This window comes from Aphis gossypii, chromosome X, assembly GCF_020184175.1.
Source record: "Aphis gossypii isolate Hap1 chromosome X, ASM2018417v2, whole genome shotgun sequence".
Classification (NCBI taxonomy): Eukaryota; Metazoa; Arthropoda; class Insecta; order Hemiptera; family Aphididae; genus Aphis; species Aphis gossypii.
Genome location: NC_065533.1, coordinates 2772281 through 2787516, shown reverse-complemented (window position 1 = coordinate 2787516; position 15236 = coordinate 2772281). Strand labels below are relative to the sequence as shown.

Sequence of the window (15236 nt, the reverse complement as noted above, 5' to 3'; positions counted from 1 at the left end):
CTTATTGAGTGCTTGAGTTTATATAAGTTTACAAAATGTTGAAATCGAAGGTTATCGAAGGTTATAAAGTAAGGGACATAAGTATAAACTGTTCACCACAAAAAAAAAAAATTAAATTATTTAACTGTATCTATTAAATAATCTTAAGTTTGTGTAAAATTCGACTGACTGTGCAGGTATAGATCGCATCTTACAGCGACCGGTAAAAAGCGTTTTCCGGTAGACTACATACTATATGATTATGATAGTTCAAATTGTTGTGGTTATGAATGCCAAGTAGCCTGTAAATTAGAACAATGGTCTAACATGCCCTGCTTAGAAACTTGATTTCTGAAAATCGAATTTCTCTAAATATAAACACAAGTTAAATTTATATAGTAAAATATGTTTTGTAATCTGTACAATGGTGAGATATATGTAAATATATGCACTAAAAATGTTGTAAAAATTTTATTTTTTATATACAATATAATCATATTATAATAATTATCTGTAGAACGTATTTGAATATTTCGTTCTTGATGTATAAAGTCATAAAATGCTGAAATATCAACAAAATAAGCCTTTACGAATCCAATCTGCAAGTTCCATATTATTACTAATACGTTGTGATCGCGCCGAGGAAAAAACTATTCATGCACCTGTGCGACCAGAAATAATGCAAAACGCTCAAGTGTTTCAACGTGTAGTCGTCGGACGTCTATTGATTCGAACAGGATCAGATAAAAAGTTAGTCAGTACCGTGTACAGTTCGCTCATGGCGAGAAACCATGCGTAATGTAATGTTAAACAAGTCAACAAGACAGAGTGCGGGTATAGGTCACATGTACGGCGACGCGCGCACATGTATTTACTTACAATATGGTAAATTTATTTTTTATTTAAGATAGTTCACCATAAGTCTTGCATAATATTATCTATGTGTATATTGCCAAGGCAGTGTATTAACTAGTAAATAAGTTAAAACTTAAGGCAATATTTTCGAACTTGAATTTACCTAGTTTGTTTCAATGTTATCTTAAAACTAATAAATAGTATTTCGATATTTTAAATTGAGTTGATTTTGAATTTTCATATTACCCAGTAAAATGAATTTGTTTATGGTAGTTTAAGATTGTGGAATGTACAAAATATTTGTATAAAAAAAATTAAAATGATTTCGTATTTTCATAAAAATATAAAATCTAATTTAAATATAGGCAATAGGCATACCTATGCATTAATTATTAATCATATAAGTTAATTTATAGACCCACAAATTATATTCTAAATACTTATAAATATTAAACAAGGACTGTAATCGTTTAAATTTAGATTTATACTTATTTATTATTGCTACTTTATACATTTTGTTTTCATTCCTCACTCATTTAACTGTTTTAACGGTTGAGTATTATTTAATATTTAATACGATCGGTTGGTAAAATTGGTCAAAACCTACAAATTTTTATTTTGGCATTTAGATACTCCGTGCATTTAATTGATGAATTTAATTATATTTGTGTAATTTATATTAGTGTACGAGCTATTTGTTGTATACGTTTTTATTTGTAAGTGTTTAGCAATCGCATACATTTACACTTACAATTAAATATAAATAATTATTCTAAGTTTTAAATATTCATAGAGTTCTGAATGCATATATATTTGTTTATTATAAATTAAAATAGTAAATTGATTTTCCTGCAATTAGATATTGCAAAATAATTTAAAAATAATGAATGATGACATTTCTGTAATTAAATATTTTGTACTCAGTGATTGAATCATATAGTTTTTATTATCATCTATGTTATACAAAACAATGCCAAAATAAAAGTATATTATGGTTTTATTATTTATACAACTAAAAATGATATATTTTTATTGTTATTTAAATTATTAATATAAATATTATAAATTGTATAATTCTATGTATGAATATTGAACAACTGGCAAAAATATTGTGTCCGAGAATTTGTTCACTTGTGAATTATTAAAACTTTTAATATTGGTACCTATTGTTTTAATAGTAAATTATAGTATAAATAATATATATTAATGATTTATTATATTGTTTGAAATTTAAATAACTAATGTATATGTATATACTACAATCGATCGAGAATTTTTATACAGTATTTTCTTTTTCCAAAATTATTGTGATTCAATAGATAAATAAATATATTTATATAATACGTTGTATCATAATAAAATTATTAAGCCAGTTAATAATTTAAAAAATCGAGTATTTGAGTTTAAATCATTTAAATGACATAAATATCATCATATAAATGAGATCAAATATTTCAATTCTTGTTATTTTCGTGTGTTATATAATTGTGTAATTTTAAATCAACCGTGAAGAATACTTTAATAATAATGCCTATATAATAATAATACAAATATTTTATTATTATTAGCTTACAAAATCAGTGTAAATTTATGTGAAAAATCTATGACTTGAAACTTCTTCAAAATTTCAATAGTAGACGATTGAATAAAAATATTAAGAAGATTAGTAGCTGTGTAATTGTTGTACTGATATAACCAAAAATCTAAACAAATAATGTTCAGTACATTTAAAATTAACTAAATTTAATTTTGTGAACATTTTAAAATTTATTTGTCCTCTTATTTCTAGGAATTTTGGAAATGTGATTTTGATATTTTTATTTTAATGGCAGTAAATTCCTATGTTGATATTTCAGTATATTAATATTAGTGTAATTAAATTCCAGAAAATAAATTAAATTTTTTGTTAAAAACTAAAAACAATTATAACATGAATAAAATTCTGATAAATTAAATTTGTTTTTTGAAATTAATAAAATTTAAATTGTTAAATTGACATGAAACATTTATAAAATTATGTAGGTGTATCTTACATATGTTGATATTTTATAAAACTCTGTAAGGTCAGATTGATGTTTAGTTGGTGATTGTAAAATTTTTGGTGAATATAATGCGTTTGCTTTATAATAAATTATAGAGCGCAGCATGAAAAACTAAGAGTATAATATATTTTATGTTGTATAAAATATAAAAATAAATAAAAATTTACGGAAAAGATTTGACCGAAAAAATGATTTTGAGGGGTATAAAATATAATAAAGGGATGAGACTCGTTGCATCAGACACAAGTTATGTGGAAATGTTCTGTGCAGAAGTATATTTAAAAAAAATGCAGGTATATTCAGGGCTCTAGCTGTATATAATATATATTTTATATCATCAGTGTTCTGGGACCTATTCAAAGTGCTTTTTTTCATGCATAAAAATTGTGATCACTGAGTATTTATATTTATTATGCTTATACTCATCGGTATTATTGGCTATATTTCTTGTGTAAATCAATTTACGGTATACTTTGACAATTTGATAGGTTTATTGCCGTTGGCGTCGAAAAACGAAATGTTTTTTTTCCTACTAAGAAAAATATAAAACCAGGTTGTTTAGTATGGTACTCTACGTGCTGAATGTAACGTGATGTCCGTCCACATGCACATACATACTCGTAAAAATAAAATATTCTTTTGAGCTTTAGATGTTTTCTTCTTGTATTTATTTTTAAATTACATTTCATGTGCTACCTTGTGCGTGTATATTTATTCGTACGAATAAAAACAAAGACAAATCGAGAAGGATTCGACCAATCTGTAAGTAATGAGTATTTTTTAGGTCATGGCATGAAAATGAAATATAATATTATAATATGTACCACCGAAGTCTGACCACAGTTTCACAGTTTTTATCTGCCATAGTTGCGCTAAGCATTAAGTGTGTGGACATAACGGATGTGTCTAAAGCTCGTCCCACTTAGATTATTTTTAAAGAAGCGTTTTACCGGTAAATTGTCAAACTATCATCTACAACCTAGATTCTAGATTCTAGATGATACAAGTTAGTCGTGTAGGAAACATTATGCATTAGAATTCTTGGTAATAAAATACGACAATCTACAGTAATAAATATACGCAACAAATAAATAAAAACCTAAAAATATGATTTTATAATTTATTAATTAAATATTTAATTCAGATAGGTGGTATTTATTGGAATATCTAATTAAGAGGACGCAACACCGTTGCGTAGGTTAGGTACCTAACGAAATTGACGTTACAAGTGCGTAACGTATAAAATCATCAGCAGATCACGTTTAGTTCCGTTCATTTAAAAATTAGAATCAGTCGACCCATTAGAAAACTTGATGGTAAGAACGTTATCAACACATGCACATAGTTTGATTAAATGAAAAATATGTATATTAATATCTGTTGTTTCATTAAATTCTAAAACTTGTATGAATATTCAACTACAAAATTACTTGAAAATTTTCACAATTTATACATATTTCGTAAAAAATTGAAATTTAAACGCTTATATAAAAAAAAAATGGTACTTTTTGGTTATCGTACCCCAATGGCCTTCAACGACGTCCGGAAAATACCAATTCCGTTATCGTACTCTATTACTCTATGTGTTGCATGATATAATAATGTAATAAAAGTATAAAATTCTGATTTTCACATAAAAAATGGGATATTTTCGTTATACGTAATACAAATGTAAATTAAATACTTTAGAGTAGAGTACGATAATGGAATCAGAATTGTTGAGTAGTGACAGAACAATTTATAAGAAACCTTGTATTAAATTTTCAAGTTTTTTGGTCATCTAAAATAATTTTAGTTGTCAATTAATAGCTCAAAAAAAAAAAAAAAACCAATAACATTTTGAAAATTTAACCATCAATCATTACCTATAGATAATGCTAAAATAAACATATGGTGAACATTTCAAGTATTTACAGTGATTTGTTATACATTTGACTTGAGTTACAATACTATATACAAAAAAATCGATTTTGTCGAAAACTGCTTTTGTAAAAATTCCAATTTTTTCGTCACTTTTTATGGTTCATCCTGAATTTTTTTAAAAACTGCTGGAATTTTTTTACTTTTGACCTCTGTAATGAACCAAAGATATTCAATTTTCCAATGGAAACCTCTCCTGAAGTTTTAAATTGAAGCATTATTTCGACAAGTTATAGTGTACACAGACACACACAAAATAAAAACCCACATATCATTGTTAAATCAATACGTTTCTCACTCAGTTCAGAATCTAAAATTAATTATTGTAGCGTTCTCAGTTATTGAATAAAAAGTAGCTCTTTTAAAAATTAATAAAAATGATATTTATTTAAACTATTGAATATAAGTAAACATGATATGAAAATCAGAAAATCAAATATATATATATATAATATATAATATATACATTGCACATATTTAGATTTCTATTATCCTTATTTTAAACTCTGCTATGATATAATATTATCATCCGTTATGTAGTTTTTTTTGTAAATATCAACCTTATAGTTACGTTTAATTTATAACTTTTTTGTTTAAAAATATTGACGAGTAGAACAAAATGTAATAAATTTTCCTTACAGATGTATCTATATTATTATTTATTTAAATTTAATGTTTCAATGAACGTAACGAAAAAAAAACAATTGAAAGAAATCTAAAATGTTAGAATTAAACGTTTCTTGATAATTTAATCCAAAATAAAATCTAAGATTGATAATTTATTTCGTTATCATATTTAGAGTTCGCCGTTAAAATTACACTCTGCAAACTACATAATATAATTTATTGTAATGTCACAAAATATAGTGAAGCAATGTACTAGATATGGAAAAATATCTACTATATAATATTAGATAGGTACATCATATGACTATGTATGGCAATATCGTGTGTATATTTAATATATTATGGTATATTGTTATCATCGGACAAAACCTAGAGTAATAATAATAATAATAACAATCATAATAGGTAGTTAAAGTGGATTTTACCTTAGCAGTAGACGAAAAAAACACATTTTTTCTATGCAATAGAAATTCCATATCGGACGTGTCGATACATATGATAATGTTATAATGATATTTATAATCATAGCAATAGTAATAATTTATATTTAAAAATATATTGCAAAAATAACTGATAAAGCTTTAGGTGTATGAATCATTTGAACTTATTAAAATAATACACTCAGTTTCCGAAAAATATCATGATTAGCACACATTTTTATCATTATAATTTTTATTACTAATAATAATTATTATTATAATATAATCAATGGTATTACACAATGTTACTAAAGCTACTGTTTTCGACGATTTTAACTTTTTGATATTATAAGGGCTCTGCGACGTACATTATAATATATTAATATATTATTCATAAATAAATAAATAAAAATTATTTAAAGGAATTAAAGTTTTATCAAATGTTAGAAAAACTTAAGTTTAATTTGATTATTGAAAACATTAACAGTGCACACCGCTAAAATAAAAATGAGAAAATAAAGTAAAATCGAAATTATTTGAAATTATTCAATTTGTTATTATGTCTTTTATCCGTGACTATCAAATCAATAGGTATCAATATGAATGCCACAATGTGTTAATAACTTAATAAAAGTATATTTATATAATAAAATATAATTTAGTCAATAAATATAATATATCAGACAATATTTAGCTGTTACATAATAAATAAAAATAATAATATATTATAGTAAACGATACTGGAGTATATTCGCGTTACTTACTGATGTTTTTTTTCGTCCACGAAGCACAGTATTGCTTACTTTTCTTCCTTATCCGTTTTTTATGATTTAACGGTTTTATTGCTAACTACTAGGAAATTTTAAAAATTACCCGTTATATCACCCATGTTCTATTTCCAATACATATCTACAAAGGATTATCATGAAACTATTCATGCCTTTTACTGCGCCCTAAAAAAACGTTCCCGAAAATAAAAACGAGTCACCATAAAAGCTATAGGTACTATTGTTGTACCACATAAAATGTCTAAACAATAATTTTACTATTCTAGGACGAAACGAATTTATATATCTATGTAGCATATAACATGTATGGACAAATAAATATAATTATTTGGTAAAAGCTTTAATGATATAAAATTTGTTTTTATTTTCTATTTTTAAATTGAAAAAATATTCAGCATTCATTTATTTCTAAAATTGTTTTATCTATTATTAAAACATACTACGATTTAACCTCCAAGAAAAAGCAACAAATAATTATTAATTTAAAGTAAGTAGTTATACGCAACAATTACAGTCATACGTCGAATGCAAATCCAGTTTCTAAGTATAAATATTGTTAGTCACGAATTGAAAACATGGCTAGAAGTTTTAAATTTCAAACCAGTGTCAATTTATTTTTTTGTTATACAATGTTTAACCATATTATAGTACCTATATTAACGAAAAATTCCTATTACTAAGAGAAGTAAGAGATACACCAAAAAATATTTTTCATTTGACCTGTTTATTTTTGTACTACCTATTTATAAACAGAGCTGTGCCGTTAAGATTTAGCGCCCGGGGCAAAATTAAAAATATTAGCCCCCTTATATTCAAAAAAAAATTTTTTGGCGCCCCCTTTAAACAGTTTAAACCATGCGCCCGGGGCACATGCCCCCTAGGCCCTCCCCACGGCACGGCTCTGTTTATAAACACTTTAAATTGTATAATACTTTTATTATTTTTTGCCATAAAGTTGATAATATTTTCTTCTAAGCCAGACAATTTTGAAAATTTTATTCGAAGATCGAACATTTTTCCATCATTAAAAAAATATCTAAAGCAGTAATAGTAAAATTTTTTGTTAGTACAAAATCGTTAAAAACTCATAACTGTGAAAATTCTAATAAGTTATAAATTAGAACTAATTTTACGAAATTAAATTGTGGTTTATGTAAAATAAATCAAAATAATTTTTATATACATTGTGTAACATATTTTTATAAATTTTATAAATTAACTGAATGTCATCCAAACAGCAAATATTACATTTCGCTTAAGTTACACCTATAATATTATTTAAATATTTAAATAAATGATTTCTATTGTATTTTAAAATGAGGTATAGCAAGCATAAACGTGTCACGTGTACATACATATCTACAATCAATTGCATAAGTCCTAACAATAGCGAATGATTTATACATTTTGTTATTTTAATTATTTGAAGACGTTTAATTATAATATTAATTAGTAATTATATAAGTATAATAATATTAGCTAACAATAATGCAATCGTGTGGAATTTATATCACACACAAAATATGAGATCTGTAAGTTTAATTAATAATAATTATTTTTAAATTAAATACAAGTGTTTATAACAAAAATGTTGGTATAGAGAGACTTTAATTTATTTTACTTTGAAATACGATTCATTTTGTACACCTATTATATTATATCACTGATTATTTCTAATTATATTCATTGATAATTGGTAAAAATAAACATTAAATAGCTTTACGTTTTTGAAAGGCTTGCAAGTCAGTTTTATCGTATCGGATTTTTAAATAGGTAATTTGATTAAGTATTTGTTATTTGATTTAAAGTCCACATAACTGAATTAAAATTAATACATAATATACATTCTTAATTCCATGTCATTAAAATATCGAGGTGACATTCTCGTGTCCCGAATAGATATATAGAGATACCTCAATCTATTAGATTTTGAACTTATAATTTACAAAATTATTCATATTTATTTTCATCTTATTGACTATCAACTTATAGTAAATAATGTTGTTTGAATATTTAACTCTTTATACAGTCAAACATGTAAAAATCATATAGTATTATACTACGCACGTCATTAACACTGTCAAATTGTAATTGGAAATCTAGGTAAATGTCGTGTTTCATGTAGGTAACGATAAGTATATATTAATATTTTCAACGAAACGTCTGCCGAAAATCAATATTTACCTTTTATTTATTTTTATTACGTTTTTCTTTATTATTCCAAATGTACTACCGTGAAATTTCGGATACACGTTTTAATGGTATGTCGTTAAATTAAAACCTTTCTGATTAATATACGCACTGATGCGTGTGTGTGTGTGTGTGATCGAGTACGTGCACGCGCAAACCAATACATCTGACACTCAGCACTGATGAATAGATTTTCCAGCCGATTATTAAAAAATAAAACTCTACCACCACTGCCGATGTCCGTGGGCTGGCACAGTTCCTCCTTGCAGTGTTTAGTACTATACAACCATCGTTTATCACGATATTTATGAGGTACGGGCAGGATATTCGAGATAAATTTATTGTCGTGCTTTGCGGCGTTTCGACATCCGATACCGGAGACATGCAGTCGACAACGGTAAATTCCATTATTGAACGGCAATCGCGTAAATTATGTTCAAGCAAAAAAAAAAAAAAAACATAATAAATAAATAAAGAAAGGAAATTGCGATGACCGGCGGGGTTCTGAAGCGTGGCGATAACAGTATTTATAGCACCATCACACCTTAAATTTGTCGATGGAAAATTTTGACATTTCTGAATTCTCGTTTTCAACAAACTGACACTATCGACCGACAAGACGAATAAGAAGAACAACAAACGCTTTTCTAATGGTAAACAGCACATAACAATAATATACTAATTTAAAATATTATATTACTACTGTCCCTTTTTCAGTCTCTCTCTTTCTCTCTCTCTCTCACTCATACGTTTGAAGCGGTGAACGTTCAAAAACTTTAACTATTACAATAGCTTTGCGTTATGATGAATAAACAGTTGACAATAATTTTTAGACTCACGTGAGTGCATGGCGTTTAAGATTAAATAGTTGGCGTAATGGGCAATGGCGTCTAACTGTTTATTTTTGTTCTACATAATTCAATGTAATGGATTGTAAAATTAACTTTTTTTAAATATTATATAGCATCGTTTCGTAACCAAATTTGGAATGTTATTCAAAATATATTTAGTTAATATACCTATAGGCTATAATACTATTTTGCTACTTTCCAATAAATATAATGTGTTACCCTGGTGATTTTTCCATAAAATTAAGTCCATTCTAAATATATTTAATTGCTTTATGTATACCTTACACAGTATTTACCAAATGAAAAAATATTTTTTTTTTAAATTTTATTAATTAATTGTTTTAATGTAGGTACCGAATATTTTATAAAGTTATATATACACAATAAATAATAATTATAATACACATGAATAAACAAAAAAATAAAAATCATCTTTAGTCTAGTTTGTATTGTAGGAAGATGTCTTTTAATGGAATGCGTCGTTTTAGTATAGGTTTAGATATTTTATTTTTTTCACCAATATTATAATAATAATAATTTTGCTTCTCTGATTTTATTTAGGTTAATTATTTATTTTGAAACGGAGGAAAATTTCGTTTCATTGTGCCTTTGTTTGTAACTTATAAACCAAAATCTTTGAATGTTATTTTGAATGGTCATTTAATACACATTGCAACTAACGAACATGTATTATTTATAAGGTCAATATAGTATATAATAATATAGTTTACATTATTTTAAATTTTTTTTGAAAATGTTTCGTTCTGCTGTTATGTCTCAGAATAATTAATTTCTGGTAGGAAAGTAAGCCAACTATTGTTTGAAAATTAAATTAATATCAAGTTAAGCCATAGAATTGTATACAAAAAAATGCATAATTGTGTATAAATTAATAATTCAGTATGAATTTATATAATAATTTATAATTACATTATTAGGTTATTGTTAATTTTTATATTTTTGATTAACGATCATTAGTTTAATATGTTCAGTATTATCATAATATATATTTTTTTATTTGTGCAAAATAATACATTATAATAACATTTTTGGACATTAAACATTTATACTTATAAAAGGACATTACTTCAGATGACTTACCATTCTGAACTATATTTAAAAAGGTTCTACCAACAAAGAGTATTCAATTTTAAGGTAGATAACATTATTAATGTAATTATATTAAAAATATAATATGTTATATCAAAATTGGTATAACGTGAGATTTTAAGAGAAATAATTTTTTTTCCACATTCGTTTTATTTAGGACTCAATAGATTAAATATACATTTTAACTAGTTTTTTCTTGTGGCACAGTTAAAAGTTAGTTTTAAACCTGAAGTGATATTCTATTAAACTTTTAACCACTAAAACCGTTAAGTCTTGCATAATAATAGTTTGAAGTTTTGCGAAGTCGTAATCACGTCAATTAATAATTCATCATATTATTAAAATACAAATAAATAAAGCTACCATAGAATTGGATAAACTATTGAATTATTTTATGTGTCTGTACAAATTTTGTATAAATTACGTGTTAACTGTATAATTGCTGATGAATTCTTTATTTTTACGTTTAAAATAAAATAATAATGGATTTAAAATAAATTAAGTTGATTGTATTATTGAAATTTTATACTCCCGTAAATGAAATGAAAAAAAAAACTTTTGATTTTTTCAGCTCAAAAAGTTAAGAATTAATTTTTTTTTGATTTTAATATTATTTTATAATTAATATTAATTTTTAAAAAATATTTTTATTCAGTTGTTTAATTTTGATTTTTATAATTTAGCATTTTAAATCAAAAATATTATATTTGATTAAAGCTATAAAATTTTTTATTAATATTTTTAACCATTAAAAAGTACAACATTTTATTTGTATAAAAAATTAATTATAATACTAAATGATTAAATAAAATGTTATAATATAAGAATTTAATACGAATTAATAACTTATCAGTATTTTATGCTTCTTATATTCATAGAAGGTGTAGGAAATATTATTAAAATATGCTATTGTGAAAATTTTAATGAATTAATAAAGCATTTGAAATAAATTGGCACTCTATATAATTAATATAATTTGCATACTAATAAATTTGATTAAACTGTCCACTGAATTGTAAAAAATGTGAACTGAAATACGATTTCATCGATTAATTAATAATTTTATTTAAAATAATGTTAACACAATCAAATATTTAGAAATGAATAAATTTAAATCATACGAGCCTTTAATTTAAATAGATATACAATTTTAAACTAGACAATTGCTATTAAAAATAAATAAATACGAACAAGCGTTGTAAATAATATATTAAAAAAAATGATCATCATGTAAATAAGCTTAAACACTCATATAAAACAAGATAGAAAATACATATAGCATTTAATGTATTTATTAGTTATTCTATTGTTTATACAAGTATACAACTAATTAACTGGAAGCGGGGATTTTGAATAGAACTGTTTGCGAAACAATAACATATTTATAGGTAGACACAATATATTGCGTAATTATTAATCTGCATAACATTTTTATTTTTTTAATTATACAGTTTTTGATCTTATGGAATAAAAACTTTTTGCTAATATTGATTATAATATAAGTATACATAGACATGGATTTTACCATATTTGTACTGAAGTCGAACAATTTAAATACTATTGGTTGGAGTGTAGTAAACAAAATTAGTACAACATTATTTTAAATTAATTTGTAATATGTATGTCTAGTCTAGTGGTGTATTAATAAATTACATTTCGTTGTTAAAGTATATTTATTTATTATTTTTTGATTTCCCTAGTTGGATGTAATAAGTAAACAATAAAAACATCATCAAAGGTTGTATGAACATTAGGTGCCACAATTTTCTACTTCCGTAGCATATTTTTACGTTTTTTTACCAATAACAAAATGTATTATTTTATTATTCAAATAATCAAATTCTTATCGATAAATTAAGAAATAAAAACCCACATAAGAAGCCCGCATTAACTGAATTATGGTGCGTTAATGATATAATTAGAGAGGTAGAAGATATTAGATAACACAAGAAAGATGTTACATTTAATAGTCTATTTTCATATTGATAATATAACCAATTAAAATAATTTCAAAGCTATAATACAATTTGCTTAGTAATTTTATGATTCCCGTAATCTAGATAAAGATTTGGATAATTACTATGAAATAGAAAACTCAAAACACCATGATATTATGTCGATGTGAATAGTATAACAATAATTTAAAAAAAAGAAACATTGTAAAATAAATAATAATTTATTATATTAAAATATATAAATATATATATTCGGTATATTAATTTTATTTTCACTTAAGTAATACTTAAAAAAATAATTTAAAAGATACTCTGTTTGGATAAATTTGAATTATACTGAAAATAACTAGTATAAAAACTAATATAAATTATTATACACAGGTACATAAAACAAACAACACAAATGACTGAAATTTTTTTTTTGTTCTAATGGTAATTTAACTTAACACATGGAAATTGATGTTTTTGAAAAATAATTTTTATCTTAATGAAAAAACGAAAAAATATAAAACAATAGAAATAAAAAAAACTAATAAATAACAATGAATGCGATGAAATTAGTGAGAATCCTCTTGGGAGAAATTCTTGTATAACAATTTGTTTTCTCTACGTGTATATAGAAATCCATTGTAACAGCATAATAAAATGAAATTATATACGTATCTCAAAACATAATACTATATGATAATCATCTCGGAATAAACGAATAAATAGTTTTGTCCTTTAAAATGTTTGGGTTTTCATTTGATTAATGTCTGTTCATCAACGAATATAAATGTTTATCTTTTTTTCGGGTACACGAATTAATACCACTCTCCACTTTAACTGTTTCCATCCGTATGCGTTACAAAATGTCTATGTGTATAAGGTTGTTACGAGTTAGGTATTTAATTTAGATCGTGTGAAAATAATGGCATTGCAGGTCAGATACTATGGTTGTTGGAATTGAATTAACAATGTTGGGTTACAATAAATAGAAAAATATATTATTTTAAAATAACTTTGATGGGTTGAACCAAAAAATGTTAAATTATGTAAAAAATAAAAATATTTCTTAAATAATAACAATTAAGTAGGAAACAGTTTTTCTGAACAGTTCATAGTTTACTGTTTAAACTTTAAAGCAGCTCGTCATTAAAGAGTAATTCACTGTGATGTAAGTGATAATTTAAATTAATTAAATTCATTGATAAATCATTGCATACAAAAATACACTATTGTAAAATTAATACATTTATTTATTTGCTCAAAAACTAAAACGTGTATGTAAATGATAGCTGAGAGTTGTTGAAAAAATAAGTAGTTAATAATATGAGATGTTCTATTAATATATAAAAATAATCCCTGTATGACAATTTTGGACTTTATAGTACTATAATAGTAGAAATTAAATTCTATTCCTTCAACATCGGCACAGATACTTGACGAAAATGTTTTAAAAGCTTTTTACCATTTCAGTATTGAATATTTGAATGTAATACATATTATCTGCAGATCACTTTTGTACATTACTCTTTTGAATTTAACTATATTTACACATTACATAAATAACAAGCGATCGATGATCGATTTAATTCAATAAATTAGCGTTTACACTTACCCGTGGCCAGTTGAGCGTGGTGAAATTGGCACACAGCATCGGCTTCAAACCATGTGACTCTGTCTCTGAAATGTCGATAAAATACCGGAAACTCGTTTTGAGGCAACAACCAAGAACTACTGATGTTCACCTGTAAAAACAAAATTTGGTTTCAGTTAGTCTGATATGAACGCCGAGGCGACGGTATTAAGATGAAATTTTAACAATACATATAGTATATAACTAATGTGTTTAATGCACTAAAGGATATATTAAATTTAAATTGAATAATACGAGTACATGAAAAACGATTTTGAGTTAAGACGACTTGTCAGCCTATACATATTATTATTATCACCAAGAATATTTCATAAAATTATGTTTTTTTGCATTTCTATTACATGTAGTAATTCATTTTACTAATACTATTATGGTAAGTTGATTTTTTGCCAATTATCACCTAAACGAGTGAATAGGTAGTATTAATAGTATAATAAAATTCATAATATAGAATTAATCTACTTCTTATTTTGAAAATTTCATTGCGTTAAGTAAAATTTATTTTAAAAGTAAAAATTGTATGTTTCCATAATTAATGTTTTCGCTATTCATTGTTTTAATTTGTTATTTTGTCAAAATTTAAACTTTAAATGTTTATAAAAAAAATACCTTTATATTATATGAATTTAAAAATCTTAAAAAAAGTTAAAATATTTTAAAAACTATACTATGCATACCAAATAATAACATTGAAGATTGTGAAAATTTCAAGTTATTATGGTGATTTGGTTTTTAATTAATTTTGTTAATAACTAGTTTAGCGTAAAAATTGTCGATTTTTACTTTTTTTTCTCAATTATGGTTACCAAGAGAAATATTGTAGAACTATTTACTGGTATCTACCTAAAATACTTAATACCT

General features: G+C 24.5%; 1 protein-coding gene across 1 annotated transcript in view; it reads right to left on the bottom strand.

Annotated features, from left to right (window-relative positions):
- Positions 1-15236, bottom strand: part of LOC114132236 (mucin-5AC-like) — a 241956-nt gene that overhangs the window by 55781 nt on the left and 170939 nt on the right. The window contains exon 2 of the mRNA XM_027997637.2: positions 14337-14466. Within this exon, the coding sequence (XP_027853438.2) occupies positions 14337-14466 (130 nt within the window). The remainder of the gene's footprint in view (positions 1-14336; positions 14467-15236) is intronic.